The 25,447-nt window shown below is 42.9% G+C and overlaps 3 protein-coding genes across 7 annotated transcripts in view; 2 read left to right on the top strand and 1 right to left on the bottom strand.

Annotated features, from left to right (window-relative positions):
• Window positions 1-384: 384 nt before the first annotated feature.
• LOC118376572 (V-type proton ATPase 116 kDa subunit a 3-like) lies at window positions 385-14,483 on the top strand. 2 transcript variants are annotated; one of them, XM_052508911.1, is made up of 20 exons: window positions 385-574; window positions 1,509-1,643; window positions 1,859-1,937; window positions 2,135-2,373; window positions 6,688-6,752; window positions 6,914-7,040; window positions 7,382-7,464; window positions 7,581-7,674; window positions 7,867-8,079; window positions 8,305-8,455; window positions 8,699-8,838; window positions 8,959-9,116; window positions 9,260-9,350; window positions 9,475-9,593; window positions 9,985-10,198; window positions 10,471-10,581; window positions 12,167-12,253; window positions 12,419-12,539; window positions 12,671-12,842; window positions 13,040-14,483. In XM_052508911.1, the coding sequence occupies exons 2-20, from the start codon at window positions 1,527-1,529 to the stop codon at window positions 13,143-13,145; spliced, it is 2,487 nt and encodes an 828-aa protein (XP_052364871.1). In that variant the 5' UTR covers window positions 385-574; window positions 1,509-1,526; the 3' UTR covers window positions 13,146-14,483. The 2 variants fall into 2 exon arrangements, with proteins under 2 accessions (XP_052364871.1, XP_035619178.1); XM_035763285.2 differs by having other exon boundaries at window positions 385-665.
• A 3,426-nt stretch (window positions 14,484-17,909) lies between these two features.
• mrpl18 (mitochondrial ribosomal protein L18) lies at window positions 17,910-21,273 on the top strand. Of its 2 annotated transcripts, none has more exons than XM_035763272.2 (4): window positions 17,910-18,185; window positions 18,331-18,499; window positions 18,819-19,105; window positions 21,072-21,273. In XM_035763272.2, exons 1-3 carry the CDS (start codon window positions 18,083-18,085, stop codon window positions 19,075-19,077), a joined length of 531 nt encoding a protein of 176 aa, XP_035619165.1. In that variant the 5' UTR covers window positions 17,910-18,082; the 3' UTR covers window positions 19,078-19,105; window positions 21,072-21,273. The 2 variants fall into 2 exon arrangements, with proteins under 2 accessions (XP_035619165.1, XP_035619162.1); XM_035763269.2 differs by having other exon boundaries at window positions 17,912-18,185; window positions 18,819-19,053.
• The window catches only part of LOC118376527 (protein phosphatase Slingshot homolog), a 24,649-nt gene continuing 20,475 nt past the window's right edge, over window positions 21,274-25,447 (bottom strand). For all 3 annotated transcript variants that reach the window (XM_035763245.2, XM_035763250.2, XM_035763256.2), the window contains 5 exons: window positions 25,109-25,309; window positions 24,851-25,040; window positions 24,617-24,727; window positions 24,398-24,496; window positions 21,274-24,318 (listed from right to left, as the gene is read on the bottom strand). In XM_035763245.2, the coding sequence (XP_035619138.2) occupies window positions 24,124-24,318; window positions 24,398-24,496; window positions 24,617-24,727; window positions 24,851-25,040; window positions 25,109-25,309 (796 nt within the window). In that variant the 3' untranslated portion in view covers window positions 21,274-24,123. The remainder of the gene's footprint in view (window positions 24,319-24,397; window positions 24,497-24,616; window positions 24,728-24,850; window positions 25,041-25,108; window positions 25,310-25,447) is intronic.

Here is a 25,447-nt window from a genome sequence, read left to right as displayed (position 1 = left end):
CACAGTTCTACTTATTGTTTTGTAAAGAGAACCTTTCTTCTTGTTTCAGCTAGGGGGAAATTCTCAGTAGGGTCTCTACTAACCAAACTGTGTAGATTTGGAGGGGGACTGTGTCATATATACCCAGCAGCACTTCGTTCTCCACCCCATTTATAGCGCCCAATGCCGTATTCTGTAATAGACTGTACATGGGATAATTATTGGCTTGTAGAGAGAACCTTTCTACCTGTCTCAGCTAAAGGGGGTGGGAAATACTCAGTAGGGTCACTACTAACCAAATAAGGTTTTCTTTGTATGGGGGCTTTCTCTCTCCAATATGTATCCCGCGTAGAGTCTATTACATGTTTTGAAATGCAGGTTTTTTTTTTAAGGCAACGAACGTGACGTCATCATTTTTGCTGCTGGCAGAATACTGGTGGCGTGCCGGTGACAGTACAGTAAGAATGTTAAGAAACTGACTTTACGGTCAAAAGAGATTTGTTTGCCACTGTTTGGTGTTCTTTTCTGTCATCTGGAGCTAACTCTCACAAGCAGCCGTCACATTCGATCGAGCGGAACAGATTGAAGAAAACAGGTCAAGTTTGTACATTTGCAACGTGCTTTGTTCTCAAAGGATAGATTCGTATATGGTGGTCGGTCAACAAGTTGTCTGATTTCAGTTACAGGTATGTGGATAACCTGAACCTTCTGTTGTAGGCTATTTGAGATGCTGACATTGGAAAAAAATATATGTTGCCTAATAATAACTGATGTAATAATAATAATAACTTATTTATAGCCTAATAAGGCACTATATGGAAACATAGTCGCCAAACAGGATCCGTTTTTTGGGGTTTTGACTGACAAGAGAGGGGGGAACATTTGCCAACTTCTGCATACAATGTTGCCAACAATGTCTCATGATGACAGCAACTCTCCCCGCAAAATTGTTACATTAATTTAGTTTGGAATGATTGATGCTGGACGAATTCGCGGCATTTGTGGGTGGTGCACCTTTTTCTGGTAAAGCGAAACCGAACCTATCACTCATTGTGTAGTCTATTCGTTCAGTCTCTCTCCAGTTTCTCCGATAAGTCCTTGAAATACCTCACTATGGACCTATTTTCGTTACCCACAAGAAAGGTGGTCGTGTATTGAGACCTACGGCTAGATGTATTGACTTGCTGTCAGCATGTCATTAGTTGGGAAGCGCAGCTTGAGTGGAAATTCCACTGTTTTGCAATTCATGTGACTTTTTCAGTTAGGCAGAGGGGGCCTGAATACATCCTTCCCTTTTCTGCAACTGTCCTCTGTCAGCTGCTTTTGAAGCCAGGGGTGTAGGCCTATTGCTCTGGTGGTGTTATGCACCTTAATACAATTACCACAATCTATCTCTTCTCCTTATCTCTCCTTACTCTTTTCTATTTACTCCTCCTATCCAATCTGCTTTCCAACTGTCTCTTTCTCGACCTTACCCACCTTCCCTCTCTCTCTTGCTCTCTTCTCTCCACCTGCCCCTCTCCCTCTAGGCCTGTCTCTAGGTGGTGATGGGTTCTATGTTCCGTAGTGAGGAGGTGTGCCTGGTGCAGCTCTTCCTCCAGTCTGGTTCAGCCTATAACTGTGTCAGTGAACTGGGAGAACTGGGCCTGGTCGAGTTCAGAGACGTGAGTTCTGTTCTCCCCCGATCTCGTTTGTCTCATATCTTCGCGTGACTAAAGATTCACTGGCTTAGAACTAATAGCTGCAACTAACATCTCAACCGTCTTGCTATGAATAACTAAGTTTGACATTAACGACGTGTCAACTAAATCAAGCCTCGTGTGAATAACTTGTGAGTAACTAACTGTCTCTTTTGCTAATTCCCTCCGTGGTGAATCAGTTGAACCCCAATGTCAACTCCTTCCAGAGGAAGTTTGTGGGGGAGGTAAGACGATGTCAGGAACTGGAGAAAACCTTCAGTGAGTATCTAGATCTCTCACACTATCGTCTCCTAAACCGCTCATTAAAACCCCTATACTAATACAGGAAAATTATGTTTGACAGTTTTCTCCTATGCATTTCTCTTTCTCTCTCTCTCCGGTCTTTCTATCCTTCCATATCTTTCTCCCTGTCTCTCCCTCCATCTCTCTGTCTTTTCATCCTTCTCTCCACTCAGCGTTCCTGGAGCAGGAGATCAATAGGTCCCTTTTGCCCCCCCTCCATGGCCCGACCCCCTGCCCGAACCCCTCGGCCCCCCAGCCCAGAGAGTTGCTCACCATTGAGGAGGAGAGTGAGAGGCTGGCCAGGGAGCTCAAAGAGGTGTCCAGGAACAGAGACAGTCTCAGAGCCCAGCAGATCCAGCTCAGCCAGTACAAAGGAGTTCTCACCCAGACCCACTCCCTCACCGCCTCACAGGTCAAAACTACACCTCCCATCACCACCCTCTCTCAATTCAATTTCAATTTAAGGGCTTTATTGGCATGGGAAACATATGTTTACATTGGCAAAGCAAGTGAAGCAGATAAATAAACAAAAGTGAAATTAACAATGCAAATGAACAGTAAACATTACACTCACAGAAGTTCCAAAATAATAAAAACATTTCAAATGTCATATTATATACAAATACAGTATTGTAACGATGTGCAAACAGTTAAAGTACAAAAGGGAAAATAAATAAACATATACAGTGGGGCAAAAAAGTATTTAGTCAGCCACCAATTGTGCAAGTTCTCCCATTTAAAAAGATGAGAGAGGAGGACAGAGGAGCCTCTTAAAGAATAAGTTACTGGTCTGTGAGAGCCAGAAATCTTGCTTGTTTGTAGGTGACCAAATACTTATTTTCCACCATAATTTGCAAATAAATTCATTAAAAATCCTACAATGTGATTTTCTGGATTTTATTTCTCATTTTGTCTGTCATAGTTGAAGTGTACCTATGATGAAAATTATAGGGCTCTCTCATCTTTTTAAGTGGGAGAACATGCACAATTGGTGGCTGACTAAATACTTTTTTGCCCCACTGTATATGGGTTGTATTTACAATGGTGTTTGTTCTTCACTGTTTGTCCTTTTCTTGTGGCAACAGGTCACAAAATGTACTGCTGTGATGGCTCACTGATATTTCACCCAGTAGATATGGGAGTTTATCAAAATTGGGTTTGTGTTTGAATTCTTTGTGGATCTGTGTAATCTGAGGGAAATATGTGTCTCTAATATCATACATATAATGTCATACATTTGGCAGGAGATTAGGAAGTGCAGCTCAGTTTCCACCTCATTTTGTGGGAAGTGTGCACTTAGCCTGTCTTCTCTTGAGAGCCAGTTCTGCCCACGACGGCCTTTCTCAATAGCAAGGCTATGCTCACTGAGTCTATACATAGTCAAAGTTTTCCTTAAGTTTGGGTCAGTCATAGTGGTCAGGTATTCTGCCACTGTGTACTCTCTGTTTAGGGCCAAATAGCATTCTAGTTTGCTCGTTTTTTTGTTAATCCTTTCTAATGTGTCAAGTAAATATATTTTTGTTTTCTCATGATTTGGTTGGCTCTAATTGTGTTGCTGTCCTGGGGCTCTGTAGGGTCTGTTTGTGTTGGTGAACAGAGCCCCAGGACCAGCTTGCTTAGGGGACTCTTCTCCAGGTTCATCTCTCTGTAGGTGATGGCTTTGTTATGGAAGGTTTGGGAATCGCTTCCTTTTAGGTGGTTGTAGAATTTAACGTCTCTTTTCTGGATTTTGATAATTAGTGGGTATCAGCCTAATTCTGCTCTGCATGCTTTATTTGGTGTTTTACGTTATACACAGAATATATTTTTGCGGAATTCTGCATGCAGTCTCAATTTGGTTTTTGGCCCATTTTGTGAATTATTGGTTGGTGAGCGGACCCCAGACCTCACAACCACAAATGTCAATGAGTTCTATAACTGATTCAAGTAATTTTAGCCAGATCCTAATTATGTAGAATGTTATGTTCCTTTTGATGGCATAGAAGGCCCTTCTTGCCTTGCCTCAGCTTGTTCACAGCTTTTTGGAGGTTACCTGTGGCGATGATGTTTAGGCCGAGTGCAACGGTGTCAAGATGGAATTAGCATTTGTGGTCCGTCCAACTAGACCATTTTTAGAACCATTACTTTTGTTATGCTGAGATTTACTGGCAGGGCCCAGGTCTGACAGAATCTGTGCTGCTGTAGGCCCTCCTTGGTTGGGGACAGAAGCACCAGATCATCAGCAAACAGTAGACATTTGACTTCAGATTATATTAGGGCGAGGCCGGGTGCTGCAGACTGCTCTAGTGCTCGCGCCAATTAGTTGATATATATGTTGAAGAGGGTGGGGCTTAAGCTGCATCCCTGTCTCACCCCATGGCCCTTTGGAAAGAAATGTGTGTTTTTTTGGCAATTTTAACCGCGTACTTGTTTGTGTACGTGGATTTTATAATGTACTGTCGTGGCCAAAAGTTGAGAATGACACAAATATTCATTTTCACAAAGTCTGCTGCCTCAGTGTCTTTAGATATTTTTGTCAGATGTTAGTATGAAATACTGAAGTATAATCAAGCATATCATAAGTGTCAAAGGCTTTTATTGACAATTACATGAAGTTGATGCAAAGAGTCAATATTTGCAGTGTCAACCCTTCTTTTTCAAGACCTCTGCAATCCTCCCTGGCATGCTGTCAATTAACTTCTGGGCCACATCCTGACTGATGGCAGCCCATTCTTGCATAATCAATGCTTGTGTTTTGTCAGAATTTGTGGATTTTTGATTTTCCACCCACCTCTTGAGGATTGACCACAAGTTCTCAATGGGATTAAGGTCTGGGGAGTTTCCTGGCCATAGACCCCAAATATCAATGTTTTGTTCCCCGAGCCACTTAGTTATCACTTTTGCCTAATGGCAAGATGCTCCATCATGCTGGAAAAGGCATTTTTCGTCACCAAACTGTTCCTGGATGGTTGGGAGAAGTTGCTCTCGGAGGATGTGTTGGTACCATTCTTTATTCATGGCTGTGTTCTTAGGCAAAATTGTGAGTGAGCCAACTCCCTTGGCTGAGAAGCAACCCCACACATGAATGGTCTCAGGATGCTTTACTGTTGGCATGACATAGGACTGATGGTAGCGCTCACGTTGTCTTCTCCGCACAAGCTTTTTTTCCGGATGCCCCAAACAATCGGAAAGGGGATTCAGAGAAATGACTTTACCCCAGTCTTCAGCAGTCCAATCCCTGTACCTTTTGCAGAATATCAGTCTGTCCCTGATGTTTTTCCTGGAGAGAAGTGGCTTCTTTGCTGCCCTTCTTGACACCAGGCCATCCTCCAAAAGTCTTTGCCTCACTGTGCGTGCAGATACACTCACACCTGCCTGCTGCCATTCCTGAGCAAGCTCTGTACTGGTGGTGCCCAATCCCGCAGCTGAATCAACTTTAGGAGACAGTCCTGGCGCTTGCTGGACTTTTTTAGGCGCACTGAAGCCTTCACAACAATTGAACCGCTGTCCTTGAAGTTCTTGATGAACCGATAAATGGCTGATTTAGGTGCAGTCTTACTGGCAGCAATATCCTTGCCTGTGAAGCCCTTTTTGTGCAAAGCAATGATGACCGCACGTGTTTCCTTGCAGGTAACCATGTTTGACAGAGGAAGAACAATGATTCCAAGCACCACCCTCCTTTTGAAGCTTGCAGTCTGTTATTCGAACTCAATCAGCATGACAGAGTGATCTCCAGCCTTGTCCTTATCAACACTCACACCTGTGTTAACGAGAGAATCACTGAAATGTCAGCTGGTCCTTTTGTGGCAGGGCTGAAATGCAGTGGAAATGTTTTTGGGGGATTCAGTTTATTTGGATGGCAAAGAGGGACTTTGCAATTAATTGCAATTCATCTGATCACTCTTCATAACATTCTGGAGTATATGCAAATTGCCATCATACAAACTGAGACAGCAGACTTTGTGAAAATTAATATTTGTGTCATTCTCAAAACTTTTGGCCACGACTGTAGTATGTTTCTCCCCCAACACCACTATCCATTCATTTGCATAGCAGACTCTCATGCCAAATTCAGTCAAAGGCTTTTTTTAAATTAATAAAGCATGAGAAGACTTTGGCTTTGTTTTGTTTTGTTTGTTTGTCAATTAGAGTGTGCACGGTGAATACGTTGTCTATCGTACAGGAATTTGGTAGAAAGCCAATTTGACATTTGCTCAGTACATTGTTTTCACTGAGGAAATGTATGTGTCTGCTGTTAATGATAATGTGGAGGATTTTTCCAAGGTTGCTGTTGACACATATCCCACGCTATTGGGGTGAAATTTGTCTCCACTTTTGAGGATTGGGGCGATCCAAATATTGGGGGAATTTTATTTATTTACCTTTATTTAAATAGGCAAGTCAGTTAAGAACAAATTCTTATTTTCAATGACGGCCTAGGAACAGTGAGTTAACTGCCTTGTTCAGAGGTGGAACGACAGATCCTTCCGGTTACTAGTCCAATGCTCTAACCACTAGGCTACCTGCCGTCCCAGGAAGATGGCAAGAGCTAAGGATGATGTTAAAGAGTTTAAGTACAGCCAATTGGAATTTGTTGTCTGTATATTTTATTGTTTTATTTCTCTCTCTCTCTTCTCTGTCTCTCTCGCTCTCTCTCACACAACCAGACACACTCCTTCAGAGAACCTAAACGACTGTTTGGATGTGTTAAAGTCTCCCGAACCCTTTTTATTGTTTCCTCTTACAGGCTCCACCTTCTCTACGTGAAACAGTAGGCATATTGGAGCCTAACCGACAGGATGTTCACCTCCAGTAAGCATCATTGGTCAAAGTGATTGCCAGTGTCCTTCCACCTTATTATTTTTATTTTTTACATTGGCTCTGGACAATGATTGATTTTCAAGTTGGTCAACATCCTCTTTTGCCAACTTACCTATTTCTTTGCTCGTCTCTCATCCTTCTCTCTTCTGCAGTTTTGTGGCCGGTGTGGTCCACCCCTGGAAAGTCCCATCATTTGAGCGGTTGCTATGGCGAGCATGCCGCGGGTACGTCGTCGTGGACTTCAGAGAGATGGAGGAGCAGCTGGAGCATCCTGTCACGGTGAGGAGAGAGGGAGAGGAGGAGGAAAGGAATGAAGAGAAAAGTTATACTTACAGTAAAACTCCACCCTATATTTTGGTATTTGTTTAATTTATCTTTCGGTATTTGTTTCATTAGTCCATAATTGATATAGTCCCAAAATGTTTTGCATATCGGCAATCAAGTTGCATCATATGCTAAATGCATAATACTGGCTGTATTTCTGTGGGTTGGAAGTTATATATCTTGAAACAAATCAAAAACAGAAAACAAAAGTTTTTGGGGTGGAATTTTCATATAAGTAAGAGTGGCAAACAAGATGGTCAATGCATCAACATTTCTAATATGTGATGGGATTGCAGGGGGAGATGGTGCAGTGGACAGTGTTCCTCGTATCCTACTGGGGAGATCAGATTGGACAAAAGGTCAAGAAGATCTGTGATTGGTAAGTAAACCTGTCCACTTCTTGTGGTGTCATTTACCACATTGCGGTGGTCCATGTACATGCTTGTTTAATGACCCTTGTCTTTCTTGCACCTCCTGGATAACTTGCATTTCCAGCTTCCACGCGCAGGTGTTTGAGTATCCTGACAGTCCCACGGAGAGAGAGGAGATTCTCCAGGGACTGCAGGGCAGAATTGAAGACATCAAATCAGTAAGTCAGACACGAGCGCTGTATAAAATGCATTCACCTTCAACTTTGATGCTCTATCACTAAACTTCACTAGAAATCATTGGGTACAGCAAACAGAGCGAACGTTTACTGTCTGTAAAGCTCCTCCGAACTCCATCTCTAATCCACACCTTCCCCCTTTCGTCCTTCACCCCTCTGCCCTCCCCTCCTCAGGTCCTCTTTCAGACAGAGCAGTTCCTCCAGCAGATGTTGGTGCGTACAGTAGCGGTGTTGCCCCAGTGGAAGGTGCGGGTCCAGAAGTCTAAGGCAGTCCAGGCCGTACTGAACCTCTGCAGCCCCTCCGTCACCGACAAGTGTCTGATCGCTGAAGCCTGGTGTCCCGTCCGCAAGCTGCCCGAGCTGCAGAGCGCCCTGAGGGAAGGAGGGGTGAGCGAGGGGAAGGAAACAGGGACCTGGAGATGGGAGACACAGAAGAAGGGAGAATAGAGGAGGGACAGAGATTGTGTGCGGTTGAGTAACGCAACAAGAGCGAGTTAGTTGTATGTTGTCGTCACTCTGTTTAAATGTAGGAATGGATGTCATTTTACACAGTACCCTAAATGTGTATGACCTTAAGCCCCTTCATCTGCTCTCTGTCTCTCCCCCTATCAGAGGAAGAGTGGCAGCGGGGTGGACTCGTTCTACAACCGCCTCCCCTGCTCCACGCCTCCTCCTACACTGTTTCCCACCAACTCCTTCACTGCAGGCTTCCAGAACATTGTAGACGCCTACGGAGTGGCCAGTTACCGCGAGGTCAACCCAGGTATCAGTCCAATCAATACATCAATTCGTTTAGCGGTCACTTCCAACCTCTAACCAGCCAACAACCCAGGGAAGAACCAGCTCCTCTGGTATATGTCAGCGATCAGAACTATTATGCCCCCCCCGTTCTCTCATTCGCCCCTCTCTCTGTTTTCTCCTCTCCTACTTTCTCTGGCTAACCTCTCTCCATCCCCATATCTCCCTCCACCTCTCTCTCATTCCCTCCTCCCCTCTGTCTCTGTAGCGGTGTACACCATCATCACGTTCCCCTTCCTGTTTGCTGTGATGTTTGGGGACGTGGGTCACGGTCTGCTGATGTCCCTGGCTGCCCTCTGGATGGTTCTGGAGGAGAAGGACCCCAAACTCAGGAACAACACTAATGAGGTCACACAGACACACTCACACACAGTCGCACCTTTTCATACACACCCTTTAAATTGGGAGACTGACAAATCTGATTCACAGGAACAGTCCTAATATACTGTCTCTCTGTGTGTGGTTTAGATCTGGCGGATGATGTTTGGAGGACGTTATCTGATCCTGTTGATGGGACTGTTCTCTGTCTACACTGGGGCCATCTACAATGAGTGTTTTAGCAGAGGACTCAGCCCCTTCAGCTCGGGCTGGCATGTAGGACCCATGTTTGAGAACGGAGAGTGGAAGTAAGGACACACACACACATACACGTGTGCCCATGTCGGTCACTCACACATGCATAACAGCGACACAATCACTTTTCTGATTGTCCTGTATGTTATGTTTACAATATGAGTTTTGTGTCTCTCTCTCTCTCTTCTTCTCTTAGTCCAACAACTGTTAAAGAGAACAACTTCCTGTCCCTGGACCCTAACATCACTGGGGTTTTTACAGGACCCTATCCTTTTGGTATCGACCCGGTATGGAAATGCACCTCACACTGCCTCCATCTTTCTCTCACTCCTCCGTCTCTCGCTCTCAGTCTATCTCTTCCTCATCTCTCTGTAATGATTGTTTCCATGACTGTCTGTCTGTCCCTCTCAGATCTGGGGTATGTCCAACAACCACCTGACGTTCCTCAACTCCTACAAGATGAAGATGTCTGTCATTATCGGGGTCATCCACATGACCTTCGGAGTCTGTCTGGCCTTCTTCAACTACATGTGAGGGAACGTGTGTGTGTGTGTGTGTGTGTGTGCCTGTACGGGTTGGGGTCAATTCCATTTAAATTCAGAAAGTATTCCAATTTCACATTTTTTTCATTGAAAAGCATTGTAGAGAATTAGAATTTGAGTGTACTTCCTGTATTGACCCCAATCCTGGTGTGAATGGAACTGCAAGGGAGTATCACTGTAATCTAATAATTTTCTCACCATCCCTCTTGCTATCCCTACCCCTCTCTCTACTCAAACCCATCCTTCTGTCTATGCATTCCTTCTCTCTACCCATCTCTCTCTACTAATCCCTCTCCCTCTACCCACCCACTTCTCTCTTTGTCTCTCTCTATTCATCCTTCTCCCACTCTACCCATCCCTCTCTCCCCTATCCCTCCAGACACTTTAACCAGTTGAGCAGTGTGTTCCTGGTACTGATCCCAGAGCTGTTCTTCATGCTGTGTCTGTTTGGTTACCTGGTCTTCATGGTCATCTTCAAGTGGCTGGCCTTCGACACGACCCACTCTAACTCCGCCCCCAGCATCCTCATCCACTTCATAGACATGTTCCTATTCGCCGAGAACAAGGACAACCCGCCCCTCTACAGAGGACAGGTGTCTGTCTGAATGTATCTGTCTGAATGTGTGTGTTTTGTGGGGAAACATGATGCCACTGTACAGGACTGGTATGTTTGTGGAAGGGCACACAACGTGCTCACTCCAATGTACTTATTTGTCTAAAGTATGCTTAATGTTACCTGAGTCCTTGAAAATATAAGCTATAGGTAAACAATGGTATGGCAGCATGCTCTCTCCAAAATACAACCTGCACTCTAGTGTGTGTGTGTGTGTGTGACGTCCTAACTCCCTCTCTCTCTGTACTGTAGTTGGTGGTGCAGAAGGTCCTGGTGGTACTGGCGCTGTGTTCTGTTCCAGTCCTGCTGCTGGGGAAACCCATCCATCAATACATCACACACAAGAGGAAGCACCGGCACATGGTGAGCAACTGTGTTGTCTTGTCTGGGCGTGTGCTATGCCTATTGATTTGAGCGTAAGTATCTAGGATGACTTTGTTTAGTCTTATGTGTATAACATCTGTATGTGTAATATACGTAAACTCAGCAAGAAAAGAAACGTCCCTTTTTCAGGACCCTGTGTTTCAAAGATAATTAGTAAAAATCCAAATAACTTCACAGATCTTCATTGTAAAGGGTTTAAACACTGTTTCCCATGTGTGTTCAATGAACCATAAACAATTCATGAACATGCACCTGTAGAACGGTCATGAAGACACTAACAGCAATTAAGGTCAGTTATGAAAACTTAGAACACGAAAGAGGCCTTTCTACAGACTTTGAAAAACACCAAAAGAAAGATGCCCAGGGTGCTTTAGACATGCTGCAACGAGGCATGAAGACTGCAGAGGTGGCCAGGGAAATAAATTGCAATGTCCGTACTGTGAGACGCCCAAGACAGCAATACAGGGAGACCGGACGGACAGCTGATTGTCCTCGCAGTGGCAGACCACGTGTAAGAACACCTGCACAGGATTGGTACATCTGAACATCTCACCTGTGGGACAGGTACAGGATGGCAACAACAACTGCCTGAGTTACACCAGGAACGCACAATCCCTCCATCAGTGCTCAGACTGTCTGCAAAAGGCTGAGAGAGGCTGGACTGTGGGCTTGTAAGCCTGTTGTAAGGCAGGTCCTCACCAGACCGGCAACAACGTCACCTATGGGCTCAAACCCACCGTCGCTGGACCAGACAGGACTAGCAAAAAGTGCTCTTCACTGACCGGTCGTGGTTTTGTCTCACCAGGGGTGATGGTCGGATTAGCATTTATCATCAAAGGAATGAGCGTTACATTGAGGCCTGTACTCTGGAGCGGGATCGATTTGGAGGTGGAGGGTCCGTCATGGTCTGGGGCAGTATGTCACAGCATCATCGGACTGAGCTTGTTGTCATTGCAGGCAATCTCAACGCTGTGTGTTACAGGGAAGACATCCTCCTCCCTCATGTGGTACCCTTCCTGCAGGCTCATCCTGACATGACCCTCCAGCATGACAATGCCACCAACCATACTGCTCGTTCTGTGCGTGATTTCCTGCAAGACAGGAATGTCAGTGTTCTGCCATGGCCAGCGAAGAGCCGGATCGCAATCCCATTGAGTACGTCTGGGACCTGTTGGATCGGAGGGTGAGGGCTAGGGCCATTCCCCCCAGAAATGTCCGGGAACCTTGGTGGAAGAGTGGGGTAACATCTCACAGAAAGAACTGGCAAATCTGGTGCAGTCCATGAGGAGGAGATGCACTGCAGTACTTAATACAGCTGGTGGCCACACAAGATACTGACTGTTACTTTTGATTTTGACCCTCCCTTTGTTCAGGGACACATTATTCCATATCTGTAGTCACAGTTTATGTCTCAAGTTGTTGAATCTTGTTAAGTTTGCTGAAAATAAACGCAGATGACAGTGAGAGGGCGTTTCTTTTTTTTTTGCTGAGTTTATTATGTGTGTTTATATACAGTATGTATTATAATCTCTGTGAGTGGGTCTGATGTGATTGTGTCTTCCAGGCAGGAGACAGACGACCCCTGTTGGCTGAGAGCAGTTCCATCAATGCTCATCAGGGAGAGGTGGGGAGTCACAGAGAGGAGGAGGTGGTGAGAGGGAGCGAGTCATCATTGTGTTACCCGTGCTAGCTCCGTTTCAATATACTCATAGCCCGAGCTAGTGTCACAAGGAATAACATATTACTCCGTCCAACTTCTCTACCCTTTTTCCCTGTCTTAAAAAAAAAGAATCTAAATCTCTGTGCATCTCTGTAGGATTTTGACGCTGCTGATGCGTTCATGCACCAGGCCATCCACACCATAGAGTACTGTCTAGGCTGCATCTCCAACACAGCCTCCTACCTACGACTGTGGGCCCTCAGCCTTGCACACGCACGTGAGTCACACACGCACACACACACTTTCCCCACTGATTTACAGTGACTTACTGATCGCACACTGACTCATTTCTTTAAGAGTGCTAACTCATTCTAGCGCCTACTCAGTGTGTCCCCTTTCACCCTCCAGAGCTGTCGGAGGTGCTCTGGACGATGGTGCTGCATAACGCCCTGACCTGGCAAGGCAAAATGGGATCTGTGATCCTGTTTCTGTTCTTCATCGTCTTCGCGGTGCTGACAGTCTCCGTCCTGCTGGTCATGGAGGGCCTGTCTGCCTTCCTGCATGCCCTGCGTCTGCACTGGTGAGAGAAGGGGGACCGGGGGGGGGGGTGAGAATGAGAGAGAGATGGTGGGAAGGAATTAGTCGAAGGGGAGAGGAGTGTGTGAAGAGTGTGTGAAGAGTGTGTGAATGGAGAATAAGATCAAATATATTATTCATTAAAAAAAAATGTAATGCAATATTGTCTGTTGATTTTTGAAAATGTTGTCTCTCTCCTAGGGTGGAGTTCCAGAATAAATTCTACAGTGGAACAGGTTACAAGCTGAACCCTTTCTCCTTCTCTTCCATAATCCACGCCTCGTCTGATCATTTCAACGATCAATGAATTATGATTGCCAAATGGTTATATTAACTTGCTCTGCACCTATCACACTGCACACATTTCAGAATGATTGCTGTCTTTTTTTGTACACTCTGTGTTTTGTAAAATGTGTTCAATGTACAAGAATACATTTAGGCCTTTGCACTATGCTATGGGGTGTTTATGTGCCTATTTCAGCATGCATGCTGTGTCATCAAAATCAGAATTTCTTTCTTGTTCCTTCTTTGCACTGATCATGTGGTGGGTCTGTAAATTCACTCTGGCTGTCTACTCTGATTTCAGGAATTTACGAACACGCAACACCCGTTGAATGAATGGTGTCTGCAATTATTTTGAATTCAATTGTTGCCAGCAGTACAGTTAGTCACCAATGCCCTAGATAACACGAAAATAGTCTAACCAGCTCTGCTAGGGTGAATAAAATGGTCAGAGTTAGGTGTTCTCTCATTTGTGTTTGGATGTAGCTAGCAAGCTAGCCACCTTTAGCCAGTTAGCTCGGGTGCTTGACTGCTGTTGTGAGGTCAGAACGCTCGGATCAACCCTACTCCTCAGCCAGAGCTCCCAGTGTGCGCTCTGAACACCCCGAGAGCAAAACGCTCAGAATTCACAAAAGGACAATCTAACAACGCTCTGAATTTATGAAAGCCCAGAGAGCACTCCAGAGTGAATTTACGAACACACCCCATGTGTCTCAACTTCCAGTAATGTACCTTTAGATAATGTTGTTTAAATAATATATTAACAGTAATGCATTCACAGCCTCCCTGTTTATCGTTCAAAGCATTATTTGAAAATGGTTGAATAACTCAGGAAATGGGTGCTATTGACTTTCACACATGACCGTGATTTCAAAGTTCAGTAAAGATAAGTCACACACCAATTGTCTTAACTCATCTGTTGTGGTCTTGAAGAGAGTCCACATAGACATGATTTTGCTATGATGGTGTAGTATTATCTAAAATAAGGACTCACGACAACGAGGTTCTAGCTCCAGCATGTTTACTAACCTAGCCCTCGCATGTCATACCTCGTTACGGGTATCCCCAAGGGACATCCTACTACAGATGGTAACACGAACAACCTTTCATGGTACTCAACACCTCTTTCTTGTGTCATATTTGAACACGGTTAATAATTATGGAAAGGGAAACTTGTAAACTCATGTGTCATTCACATTCTGTTTCATCTGAGCAGAGAACCATCTGAATGAAGATCAATGTTTTGCCATTGTTCTTCCGCATTCTCTGTATGACGGTTCACATCGTACTGTCTGTCTCTTTGCACTATCACGGTGTTTAACTCTAGGGCTGTAATGAAATTAAAGACAGTTTTCTTTCCTGACGGTTCTTGTGTGGGTGTGCGATTTGACTTGTTCCTATTGTAGAAATTAGGGAAGTCAGACATCTTTAATTTTTTTTATTTTTAAATATAGAATTGTATTTATTTATTTTTTATTAACAAATCGATACAAAAATTACATTGGAACACAAGTATATATAAAGAATATACAAGGACATTTGGGCTAGGGGGTACAATATCACATTACACAAGGACCTTAAGGGGCATACACACATTGATAATTCTATTAGCTTTTTTGTTGGCTGAGTATTTAATTGCCTTAAAATATACTTTAATTTATTTTTGCAAGGTAATAAAATGTGGTGTTTTGTTTGTAAATTTACATTGGTGAATATGACATTTGGCCAAAAGAATAATGAAATGTAAATACTTAAAATTGTTTCAACTTATTTATATCATAAGTAAAGAATCCAAGCAGTACATCTCTCCATAATAGTGTAAAATCTTCATAAATGTGTTAAATTATAAATCTACTGATGTCTTGCCACAGACTCCTTACATGAATACAATTCCCAAAAATATGCAACACTGTTTTTTGGTGGTCATTACAAAAGGTACAATTTGAATGTATGTTTTTGTTTACTTCTTCATTCAATGGTTGGTAGGATAATATTTATGAATAATTTAAGAAACGTCCTTAATTTTGTTAATAAGTATGTATGTGTGTGGCAACATCCAAACTTTTTTCCAACTGACAGTCTATTCTTGTTCTGAGATATGAAGGCTATTCCATGCGAGAAATTGTCAAGATACTGAAGATCTCGTACAATCCTGTGTACTACTCCCTTCACAGAACAGCGCAAACTGTCTCTAACCAGAATAGAAAGAGGAATTGGAGGCCCCGGTCCACAACTGAACAAGAGGACAAGTACATTAGTGTCTAGTTTGAAAAACAGATGCCTCACAAGTCCTTAACTGGCAGATTCATTAAATAGTACCAGCAAAACACCAGTCTCAATGTCAACAGTGAAGAGATGACTCCGGGATGCTGGCCTTCTAGGCAGAGTTGCAAATAAATAGTCATATTTCAGACTGGCCAATAAAAATAAAAAATTTAGATGGGCTAAAGAACAGACACTGGACAGAGGAACTCTGCCTAGAAGGCCAACATCCCGGAGTCGCCTCTTCCCTGTTGACGTTGAGACTGGTGTTTTGCGGGTACTATTTAATGAAGCTGCAATTGAGGACTAGTGAGGCGTCTGTTTCTCAAACTAGACACTCCAAGAAGTATTTTTATACAATATACAATTCTGCTTATAAATTAAGGACCATGACAAGAACCTGCCGATGAAAAGCAGAGTTTCACTGGAACTTTGTCAATATTATAATTGCAAATCAACATGAAGTTAAGGCCACCAAAAGTAGAGAAGACATGATGAGGAATAAAATTCCATATAGGAATTGTTTTATCCAATTGATCTTAAAAGTATTATTTAAAGTAGTAAAATCCAGAAAATTCTGCCCACCGTAAATCATGTGTTCATTACAACAGTTTTCCTAATGTAATGGGTAGGGTTTCTCCACAGAAAGTTGAAAAGCATCTGGTCTATCTCCTTACTTATTTTACCGTCAAGATATAAAGATAGAGTGTCATATGTTAGTCTAGAGATACCTTCAGCCTTGGTAATTATGACTCTACCTTTTAAAGAGAAGTCCCTCTGTCGCCATTGATTTAGCTTCTTCTGGGGTTTTTTTTTAATGTGAGGATTAAAATTTAGTAAGCATCTAGACTTCTGATCCTTAGTAATGTTCATGCCTAAATATGTAAGTTCTTCTTTCACTGGAATGCCGTAATATGAGGGTGCCACACAATCTTTGACATGAGTTCACATTTATTAATATTAAGATACAGGCCAGATGCTTCGGAAAAGGATTATATCACATTGATCGATATGGGAATCTGACTAGTGTCTACCGGAACACTTTCCAGGGCTTGGGCCCCTCTCTTCGGGCAAATTTAACATTTAGAAAAATGTATGTAAAATTGTGTGAGATGAAAATGGACAAACTGAAGGGTGTGCAATGTACAGTATAAGGCTTGTCAGTGGATATTATGACAGCAGTTTGAGGGTTGTAGGTCACATGACCAGAGAGCTATTGAAATTCAAAAAACATTGCAAATGAATGTAAAATCATGTGAGATGAAAATGGATTAGCAAAAGGTTGTGCTCTATATATACGGCTACTCAGTGGTTATTCTGAAAGTAGTTTGAGGGTTGTAGGTCACAGAGGAGCTATTGAAATTTGAACAGTTTAAACATTATTGTAAAGTCTCATGAGATTGAAATGGACAAACAAAAGGGTGTGCAATGTATAAGTTCACTGAGTGTACATTATGAACCTTGTTTCAGGTGTGTGGGTCACATGACCGAGACGCTATTGATTTTCTATTTTAATTTGAAATAGTGTGAGATGTAAACCGACAACAAAAAAGTGTGTTCAATGTGTGTCTATCCCATCGGGTTAGCTATAACCAATTTTGAAAGTTTTAGGAGTAATGGTTAAAGGGCTATTGAAATGTGAAAAATTTGATTTGTCACTATGTTGACGGTTCCTAACTGATATTGGTGGACGTAAGGAAAGCTACAGGCGAATATCCGTCGAATATCCAGCCTGAATCGGTCTTTCCTCGGTTACAGAAAAATCCCCAAAGCCACATTTCTCAAAGTGAGTGGAAGAAGAACTGATGCTCCACTGTGTCAAATGCTTTATAAAAATCCAAAATAATATTAAGCTATCCTCGATTATTAGGTCTGAGTAGTCAAGTATGTCTAATACTAGACTGATATTGTTAGAAATATCTGTCCCTCATAAAGCCAGTCTGTGTTTCATCAATTATTGCATCCAGGACTTCTTTAATTATTTTTGCAATTAGTAAGGCTAATATCTTGTAGTCATTATTATGAAGACAAATTGGATGCCAGTTATTGATGAGCAGCACTTTTTAGGCTTAGATATCAGTGTTATTAACCCCTGAGTCATTGTAGGAGGGAGAACATTGTTTTAATACTCTCTAACAAGACTAAGTAGGAAGGGAGGTACTTGTTCAGAAAATAACTTCTGCCGTTATAAAATTCTGCCGTATCAATGCCTGGGGATTTAGTGTTTTTTAGATGTTTGATAGAGTCGATAATATCTTCAACTATGATGTGGTCATCACACTGTTTAGATTCTATGTCACTGATAGAGTGAACATTATTCAGTAAGTCAAAAAACATATATATGGATTCCTGAGAGCACGTAGAGCTATACAATTTCCTATTTAAAAAAATTTGCTACAGTAGTTAGCGATTTTTGGTAATCTGTAATAACACCATCAATGTTTAAATTATGGATAGTGTTATTTGTAGAGCGCAACAACGTCTCTCTTTTACGAGGTAGAACCGGAAGTTGTCAAAGATGACGAAGAAGGAAGTGGTCCATGCAAAGTGTCAAAGATGGCGGCACACATGTCAAGGCGAATGCTGCTTAAATAATATACACAATTATACTGTTTTCTCTATGATATGAGTCATTAAAGTGGATAATCAAGTATAGACTGCACGTTATTACTCATATATGACCACATAAGGAACGAGAGGATGCCAGTTTTGGGTGATTTAAATCGAACCGTGCGGTTATTACTAGGTCAAATTCAAAGGTGCGGGCAGAGTGGGTCTGCAATCAACCAATATCAGAAATCGGGTAAGAAAACACTGCTCCTCGTTGATGCCAAATGTGTTGTGTAAGTCATCATGTTTCTGAAAATGTCTATTGGGTTAGCATGTTCCTAATGCTGCTTTATACACTACCATGCTCTTCTCTTGGTCCCACTTCTCTCTCTCTCCAGTCCGTTGTATGAGCCTGGCGGCGCCCAAGCTTCAGCCGACTGTAGATGATAATGAAGCCGTGAGCCCGACATTTGTGAACAGAAACCCGCGGAACCTGGAGCAGATGGCTCTAGCGGTGAAGGACAGGGGCTGGAGAACAACCTGGCCCTCCCAAAAGTTCTACCACAGGTGTGTCTCAAATCTAATCTAATTTTATTGGTCACATACATGTGTTTAGCAGATGTTATTGTGGGTGTAGCGAAATGCTTGTGTTTCTAGTTCCAACAGTGCAGTAATATCTAACAATTTCACAACAATACACACATCTAAGTAAGGATCTGTGTGTTCATACTTTGGATGAAGAGATTGACACTAAATAGGCAGACATACAGATTGACACTCATTTTATAACCCCTTTTGTCTTTCCCCTACTCTTCTCTGCCATCTGTCTTCATGCCCTTACCCCTTGCTTTTCCACCGATTCCCCCACTCTTCTCTCCTCCTTCAGGTTGGTTTTCTCTCGCTCCCAGCACTATGTAACAGCTGAGGTGTTTGCCAACGGTGATGCAGTCCCTGTGCTGTCGTGTTCCACCAAAGAGTGGGCCCTGAAGCGTGAGCTTGGTTCTACCCGTTGTGTGGCAGCCAGCCAGGCTGTGGGTGAGGTACTAGCACAGAGGTGTCATCAAGCTGGCATCACTAGGATGGTGTACAGACACATCCCCTGGCAGTATCGCTCTGATGCTGTAAGTACGAGTGGGGGGTTGTGACATCCCTTGACAGTACAAGTAGAATGCTGTGAGTACAGAGGTGTGTGTGTGTGTGTGTGTGAGAAACGGGCTTCATGTTGTTGAGTAGTTGGATACGGCCAAGTTTAGGAAGATCCAGAGCCCTATACTATAAATCTGGTTTGAGGAGTTAGCCGAGGTAACTTAGGTCCACCTTTTAGCCCGGTCAATTTCTACGGCAATTAATTATTCGTAGCTAACCTGCTAACTCCACTTAACTTATCCTGAATGAAGCGTTTGAGCCGTGAGTTGAGGACCAATCAAAGAATACTGAACAAAAATATGAATGCAACAATTTCAAAGATTGAGTTACAGTTCATATAAGGAAATCAATCAATTGAAATAAATGCATTAGGCCCTAATCTATGGATTTCACATGACTGGGAATAAAGATGGTTGGTTACAGATACCCTAAAAAACGTTGGGGAGTGGATCAGAAAACCAGTCAGTATCCGGTGAGTACCATTTGCCTCATGCACTGTGACACATCTCCTTCGTATAGAGTTGATCAGGCTGTTGATTGTGGCCTGTGGAATATTGTCCCACTCAACAATAGCTGTGTGAAGTTTCTGGATATTGGCGGGTACTGGAACACGCCGTCATACACATCGATCTAGAGCATCCCAAACATGCTCAATGGGTGACATGTCTGGTGAATATGCAGGCCATGGAAGAACTGGGACATTTTTAGCTTACAGGAATTGTGTACAGGTCCTGCGCCATGGGAGCTGCAACAAACACTCAAACTGGAGTTTTATCTCAATCTCTTCATTCAAAGTCTCAGTCATGGACACTCTTACTGACAGTTGTGGCTGCTTTGTGTGATGTATTGTTGTTTCTATCTTCTTTCCCGTTGTCTGTGCCCAATAATGTTTGTATCATGTTTTGTGCTGCTATCACGTCTACTCTGTGAAGTGCAATATTGCAATTCTACCATATTTGGTAGTGAGTGGAAACACCAAGCGGATGCTTCACATCTATACTTCCAGTGAAATGTCTGTTCTGTGGATCTACCACTTCTTAGACTTGCTTTCAATGAGAAGGACAGATCTGTGAATTTGGTGGGGTTACATATGGCAGCTTTAAATATTTTATTGATAAAATGTTTAAGAGTAATATTCAAATACATATTACACTGTCATTTTATTTGAACTTTTATTTAACTATGCAAGTCAGTTAAGAACAAATTCTTATTTATAATGACGGCCTACCCCGGGCCAAACCCTAACGCTTAGAATGTAATTCTGGTGTACCAAAATGCAACTTTGGTGTGATCGAAGCGTAACCCGGACAACACTGGGCCAATTGTGCGCCGCTCTATGGAACACCCAATAACGGCCGGTTGTGATACAGCCAGGAATTGAACCAGGGTCTGTAGTGACACCTCTGACTTAAACTTTTTCTTTTGACTTAATAAAATTCTTTAATCGATTGGAGTGGGGGAAAGGGGACTTGTGCATTGATAAGCACACAAGACACTTTCATACCATAGCATGCTGAATTTGCAGGTGAACCTTTTTCATTTTGATTTCGGCAAACGAAAATGTGGCACTAACTGGACCGTGGATGGATGTTTCAGCAGTCACAATGAAGCGTTCAAGTAGCCATGTGCGACATGAACGCGCAATTACAAGTCCAGCTTGAGTAAGCCGGCGGGTGCACTATAAATATCTACATTTGTAACATGGATGAAGCCTGAGCTGGAATGTGGCACTAACTGAACCTAGCTAATTTCAGAAAAGCCTGAATCCATCTAGCTTGATGTGTAGTATACCCCTCAGGGCTCTCGAGTGGCCTAAGGCACTGCATCTCAGTGCTAGAGGCGTAACTACAGTTCAAATCCAGGCTGTATCACAACCGGCTGTGATTGGGCATCCCATAGGTTGGCACGCAATTGGCCCAGCATTGTCCATCATAAGAACGTGTTAACTGACTTGCTTTGTAAAATAGTGTTTGTGTGCGTTTCTCTTTTTCAGGTTCAGTCCTTCCGGACAGCAATGAAAGAGGGAGGAGTCACCCTCAGTGAACCGCGGCAGAAATTCATCGGGAACTAACTGCAAAGGTTCCTAATAGCCTATAAAGAAATATTCTCCCTGTTTGTCTTGACACAAATGGCCCATTTTCAATTTGATTTACATTGTGTTATTCAATAAAAAAAAGGCAGACAAATTAACGTGACATGGTTTCAGTAATCATTTATTAATTCACTCAAACAGTATAGCTGTAAACGCAGCCATAGATGAGATACAGGTCATTTATCTATTTGATCTTAGAACAGCAGAGATTGGCTCAGGCAGTGTCAATGGCATGATGTGGTGGTGGAAACCTGTTATGATGGTTTAATTGTGAGTATAGAAAGTGTGCTCAACCTAAAAATGTGTAAACATCATTGGTGAATATACAAATCAAGGCCAGCTGTGAATATACAAATCAAGGCCAGCTGAATACATACAAAAAAAAAATTGGATCTATACAGAAGCCAGGATAAAGAACAGAAGGTCCATCCAGTGAACTGCGGAAAGTTCAGAAACAACATAATGCTGAATCTACCTTGATCCTCTCAAAAAGTCCCAAATAGATAAATATTCATACAAAAAAAAGAAACTACCCTAGACACCCCCCAAAGTTCAAAACATGGATGGCATGAACCTGGTCATAATCAGCAAAGCCAGAGCATACACACAAGAACACATTCAATGCAAGTAGCTACATACTGCACAATAACATCATCCCAGTCAAAGAACAAAACTAAATACATTTAATCAATATGAAATAATGCCACCACCTCAAATAGCAATATACAGTAGATATAAATACTTTCATTTAGGGTCTTTCGGGAAAGAACTGTTATTTTGGTCCCACGTCCAAGGCACTCATACAGCAAGGCTATTTGTGGAATGACAGTGTGACAAAGAAATAAACACACCAAATAAATTGAACACCCGAGATTTTTTTTTTTAAACGGTAGAAGTTTTCGAAAGATCCTAAGTAAATATGTCGTCTTGAGATGAACTCAAGGACAAAGTTGATTGGCACAGAGGAACACACTGGCATACAGTTTGGTGCCCTTGGATTAGTCCAGAATAACAGTTTACAACAGTCACTCAATATTATATCTCCTAGTTAATACTTTTGAATGTCCCGCTATTTTGAAACATCCGAGAACACTTTTCATTGGGCCCGTATGCATTACCAGAAACGATAAAAAGATCAGGTATGTGCGTAATTAAAAATCCAATAAAGGAATAGAGAATGGCACTTAATGCATACAATAACAATCCCAACTGGCAGCATACAGCCTCTACCATCTGTCTTCTCTGTGAATTTAAGGAATCATTGCATAGATATCATTAAACCACTGATGTGCCGTGAGGAGAGAGAGGGCGGGCAAACACCACATATGCATGTGGTATGATACGTACTGAAATGCAGAAGAAAAATGTACACACATTACAACTTCTATGGACCGTAGGTAAGTCTTAACCAGAAATACAACATTTTTGTCAGACACATATTGGTGTCGTAATACTGCAGTGACATTAAAACAATGAGCCATCACTACCAATTGCGTGGAAATGGTTTGGTGAACAGTGATACACAAACACAGGTCACCAACCTTTGGAGTCAAAATGCAAGCCAAGATCTACCGCTCAGATGAAAACAAAACAAAAATAAGCCTATGCAACAACCAATTAAACACAGTTCTATAGCAATGAAGTTTGTGCAGTAGGCTATAGGCCCAAAACATTATCACTGCATATTGCCGACCCTTGAATTGCCCAGCCAATGTTATTCTTCTCAGACCATTTTTAAAATTATATTTCAACATTGTAGGTATATGATCACACTGGTAATATATCATTTGTTGTATTACTTGAGGCACAGCTGAGTGAGCATTATATATATATATTTTTTTTTTTACTGGACTGATGGTTAGTCTGAGGGGAGGACGGGAGCAGTGTACCCTCTCGTCGCTGAGAAAGAGGGACAGTCTTAATCCATCTGATGGGAAATTTTAGTCGCACTGCATTATTTCAGCCTCAAGCACCAATTCATGTTGACCAGAGAAAGTGAAATATTCCTATATATTAAAAAGGACGAGCAGAAAATAACGCAAGCTTATCGAAACACGCATTTTTATGACTTATAAAACGGTTGAACAAAGTGTTGACAGCAGTGGAGGCTGGTGGAAGGAGCTATGGGAGTATGGGCTCATTGTAACGGCTGGAATGGAACAGAGTCAAACATTTGTTTTCCATGTGTTTGATACCATTCCATTTATTCCATTACAATGAGCCCATACACATTCTAACAGCAGCTCTTTGCTGTATTCGTTGAGTCCCTTTAGTCATGGTTTTAAACGTTTTTAAATCTCAACATGATCAACTTTGCTGTGGGTTCGAGGCTTCTTCTTACAGTCTGTGGCGCGAGGACACTGCAGACACGGTGATCTGAGCTATACGATTGGCCAGCGGTAGGCCTATAGCTGCACTTGATTTGCTCTCTGGGCCGGCAGAGTAAGTGGAGTTCTACCTTCAGACACATGAAATGATTAAAAATGTGAACACTTTACCTTCCCGAAATGGTTAAAAATATGAACACTTTACCTTCCAAGTGCACCTACTGTCAAAAGTGCTAGAGGGAGAGAAAACAAAGAACAATGAAAAGAAAAGGGGAATCCAAGGCCTTATCGTTGTTTTTTTTGTGTGTGTTTTTTTTTTACAGTGTTTGGTGATCGACTAGAATGGCTTGGAGATCAGCCAGTCAATCGTGATCGATCGGTTGGTGACCACTACATTGAAAGAACCAAAACAGGAAATACTGTGCAAAAGGCATGACTGTTAAAAAATCTATAATATAACGATGATAGTTGGAGTCTTAAGGTCTGATGTATAGAACTATATTAGGGTAATTCTTTCATGTTTATAGCTTGAAAGTGGGCAGAACATTTCATCTCTTCCTATTAGTGTCTCCTCTAGGCTTCTCATTCTCCATCCCTTCCCCCGCCGCCTCGTCTTCTGTTCCTCTTTACCGCACCTCCGTTGTCTTGGCATCTCCTTCCCCGGTCTCAGGTTTGCTTGGCCCCGCCCCTTCCAGTTTTCTGAGTCCCGATAGGCGGCTTGGCTCAGGTGAAACGTCCACATGGGCCCTCTGATGCATGAGGCCTTTCCGTCTATAACTCCGCCTCCGTTGCCCTGGAGACCTCCGGTGACTGTTGGCAATCTACACCAGCGAATGACAAAGGGTAAGAAAAACTGTTGCTCTTTCAACTCTACCCTTTCACTCCTGCCCCGTCTTTTACCTGTTCATTCCTTAGGTCCTCGTCTTCCAGTTCGTTGATGGACTGCATGAGAGAGAAGAGGTTCATCCTGCCACTGCGACTGGGGCTGTGAGAAGCCACCTAGAGAGGATGGCAGGGAGGGTATTAGAGATGGATATTGACATTGACATTGATTCAGTGTAATATAAATGTTAGAGAAGGTATTGTCATGTCACTACACTTGTGAGAGAGGTCGCCCACCTGTACAGTGATGAAGGGATTGGGTACAGACGGTTCTGTGGATGGAGCAGCCGGTTCTGTGGGTGGAGCTTCTGGGTTAGTCTCAGACTTGTGGGCAGGCTCTTCAAGTACCTGGTCAAGCGAGGGACAGAGATTTATGATTGCTTCAAATAATTAAAAATATAATAAAATTGCCACAAAATAAAATGTATCTGGATCTTGACAATATCATCCTAACCATAAATATTTCCTAACCTTCATCTCTATATCTGCCTCATCAACTTCATCTGGACTCTCTAACTCTTCTTCTTCTTCCTCCTCCTCGCTCTCCTCCTCCTCTTCCTCCTCATTGTTGTGTGAAGCAGCAGACTGCGCTCTCTCAATCTTTCGCTGCTCCTTCTCTGCCCGTGACTTCCACCTCCAGAGAGCGCTGTGGCGCTGCTGACTGGAATGGAGGGTACAGTAAACATACAGGCTGTGATAGGTTACACCCACACACACACGTTAATTAACCTGGCGTTGAGGATGCCGCTGTAGGTGTGGAGCTGCTTCATGAAGCCGTCGTTGGGCTGGACGATGGGCCTGCGCTCCCTGACATAGGACAGAGCCACCTCCAAGGGCCAGCGCTGCTGCTTCATGGCGTAGGCGACCACCGTGGAACCAGAGCGAGACACGCCCATCTTACAGTGCACTAGCACCGCCTGGCCACTCTGCCTATAGGGGGGATGGGTCATCATTGTATGACTAAAATGAACAGTGCCATAGTTGAGACTTTCACTTGCTTATTCAGGGAGGCACAATGTTCTAGATTAGACTGTACGACTTAAAGTCCATATAATTACAGTGCAATGC

Source organism: Oncorhynchus keta, chromosome 4 (assembly GCF_023373465.1).
Source record: "Oncorhynchus keta strain PuntledgeMale-10-30-2019 chromosome 4, Oket_V2, whole genome shotgun sequence".
NCBI classification, from domain to species: domain Eukaryota; kingdom Metazoa; phylum Chordata; class Actinopteri; order Salmoniformes; family Salmonidae; genus Oncorhynchus; species Oncorhynchus keta.
The sequence above is the reverse complement of the archived record's forward strand: the minus strand, read 5'-3'. Positions and strand labels throughout refer to the sequence as shown.

Coding starts and splice junctions, on each gene's coding strand:
- LOC118376572 (XM_052508911.1), top strand. CDS start 1,527: ATGGGTTCTATGTTCCGTAGTGAGGAGGTGTGCCTGGTGCAGCTCTTC. Junction 6,753..6,913: donor CGACAGGATGTTCACCTCCA/GTAAGCATCATT, acceptor TCTCTTCTGCAG/TTTTGTGGCCGGTGTGGTCC. Junction 7,041..7,381: donor AGCTGGAGCATCCTGTCACG/GTGAGGAGAGAG, acceptor ATGGGATTGCAG/GGGGAGATGGTGCAGTGGAC.
- mrpl18 (XM_035763269.2), top strand. CDS start 18,083: ATGCCAGTTTTGGGTGATTTAAATCGAACCGTGCGGTTATTACTAGGT. Junction 18,186..18,330: donor CAACCAATATCAGAAATCGG/GTAAGAAAACAC, acceptor CTCTCTCTCCAG/TCCGTTGTATGAGCCTGGCG. Junction 18,500..18,818: donor TCCCAAAAGTTCTACCACAG/GTGTGTCTCAAA, acceptor CTCCTCCTTCAG/GTTGGTTTTCTCTCGCTCCC.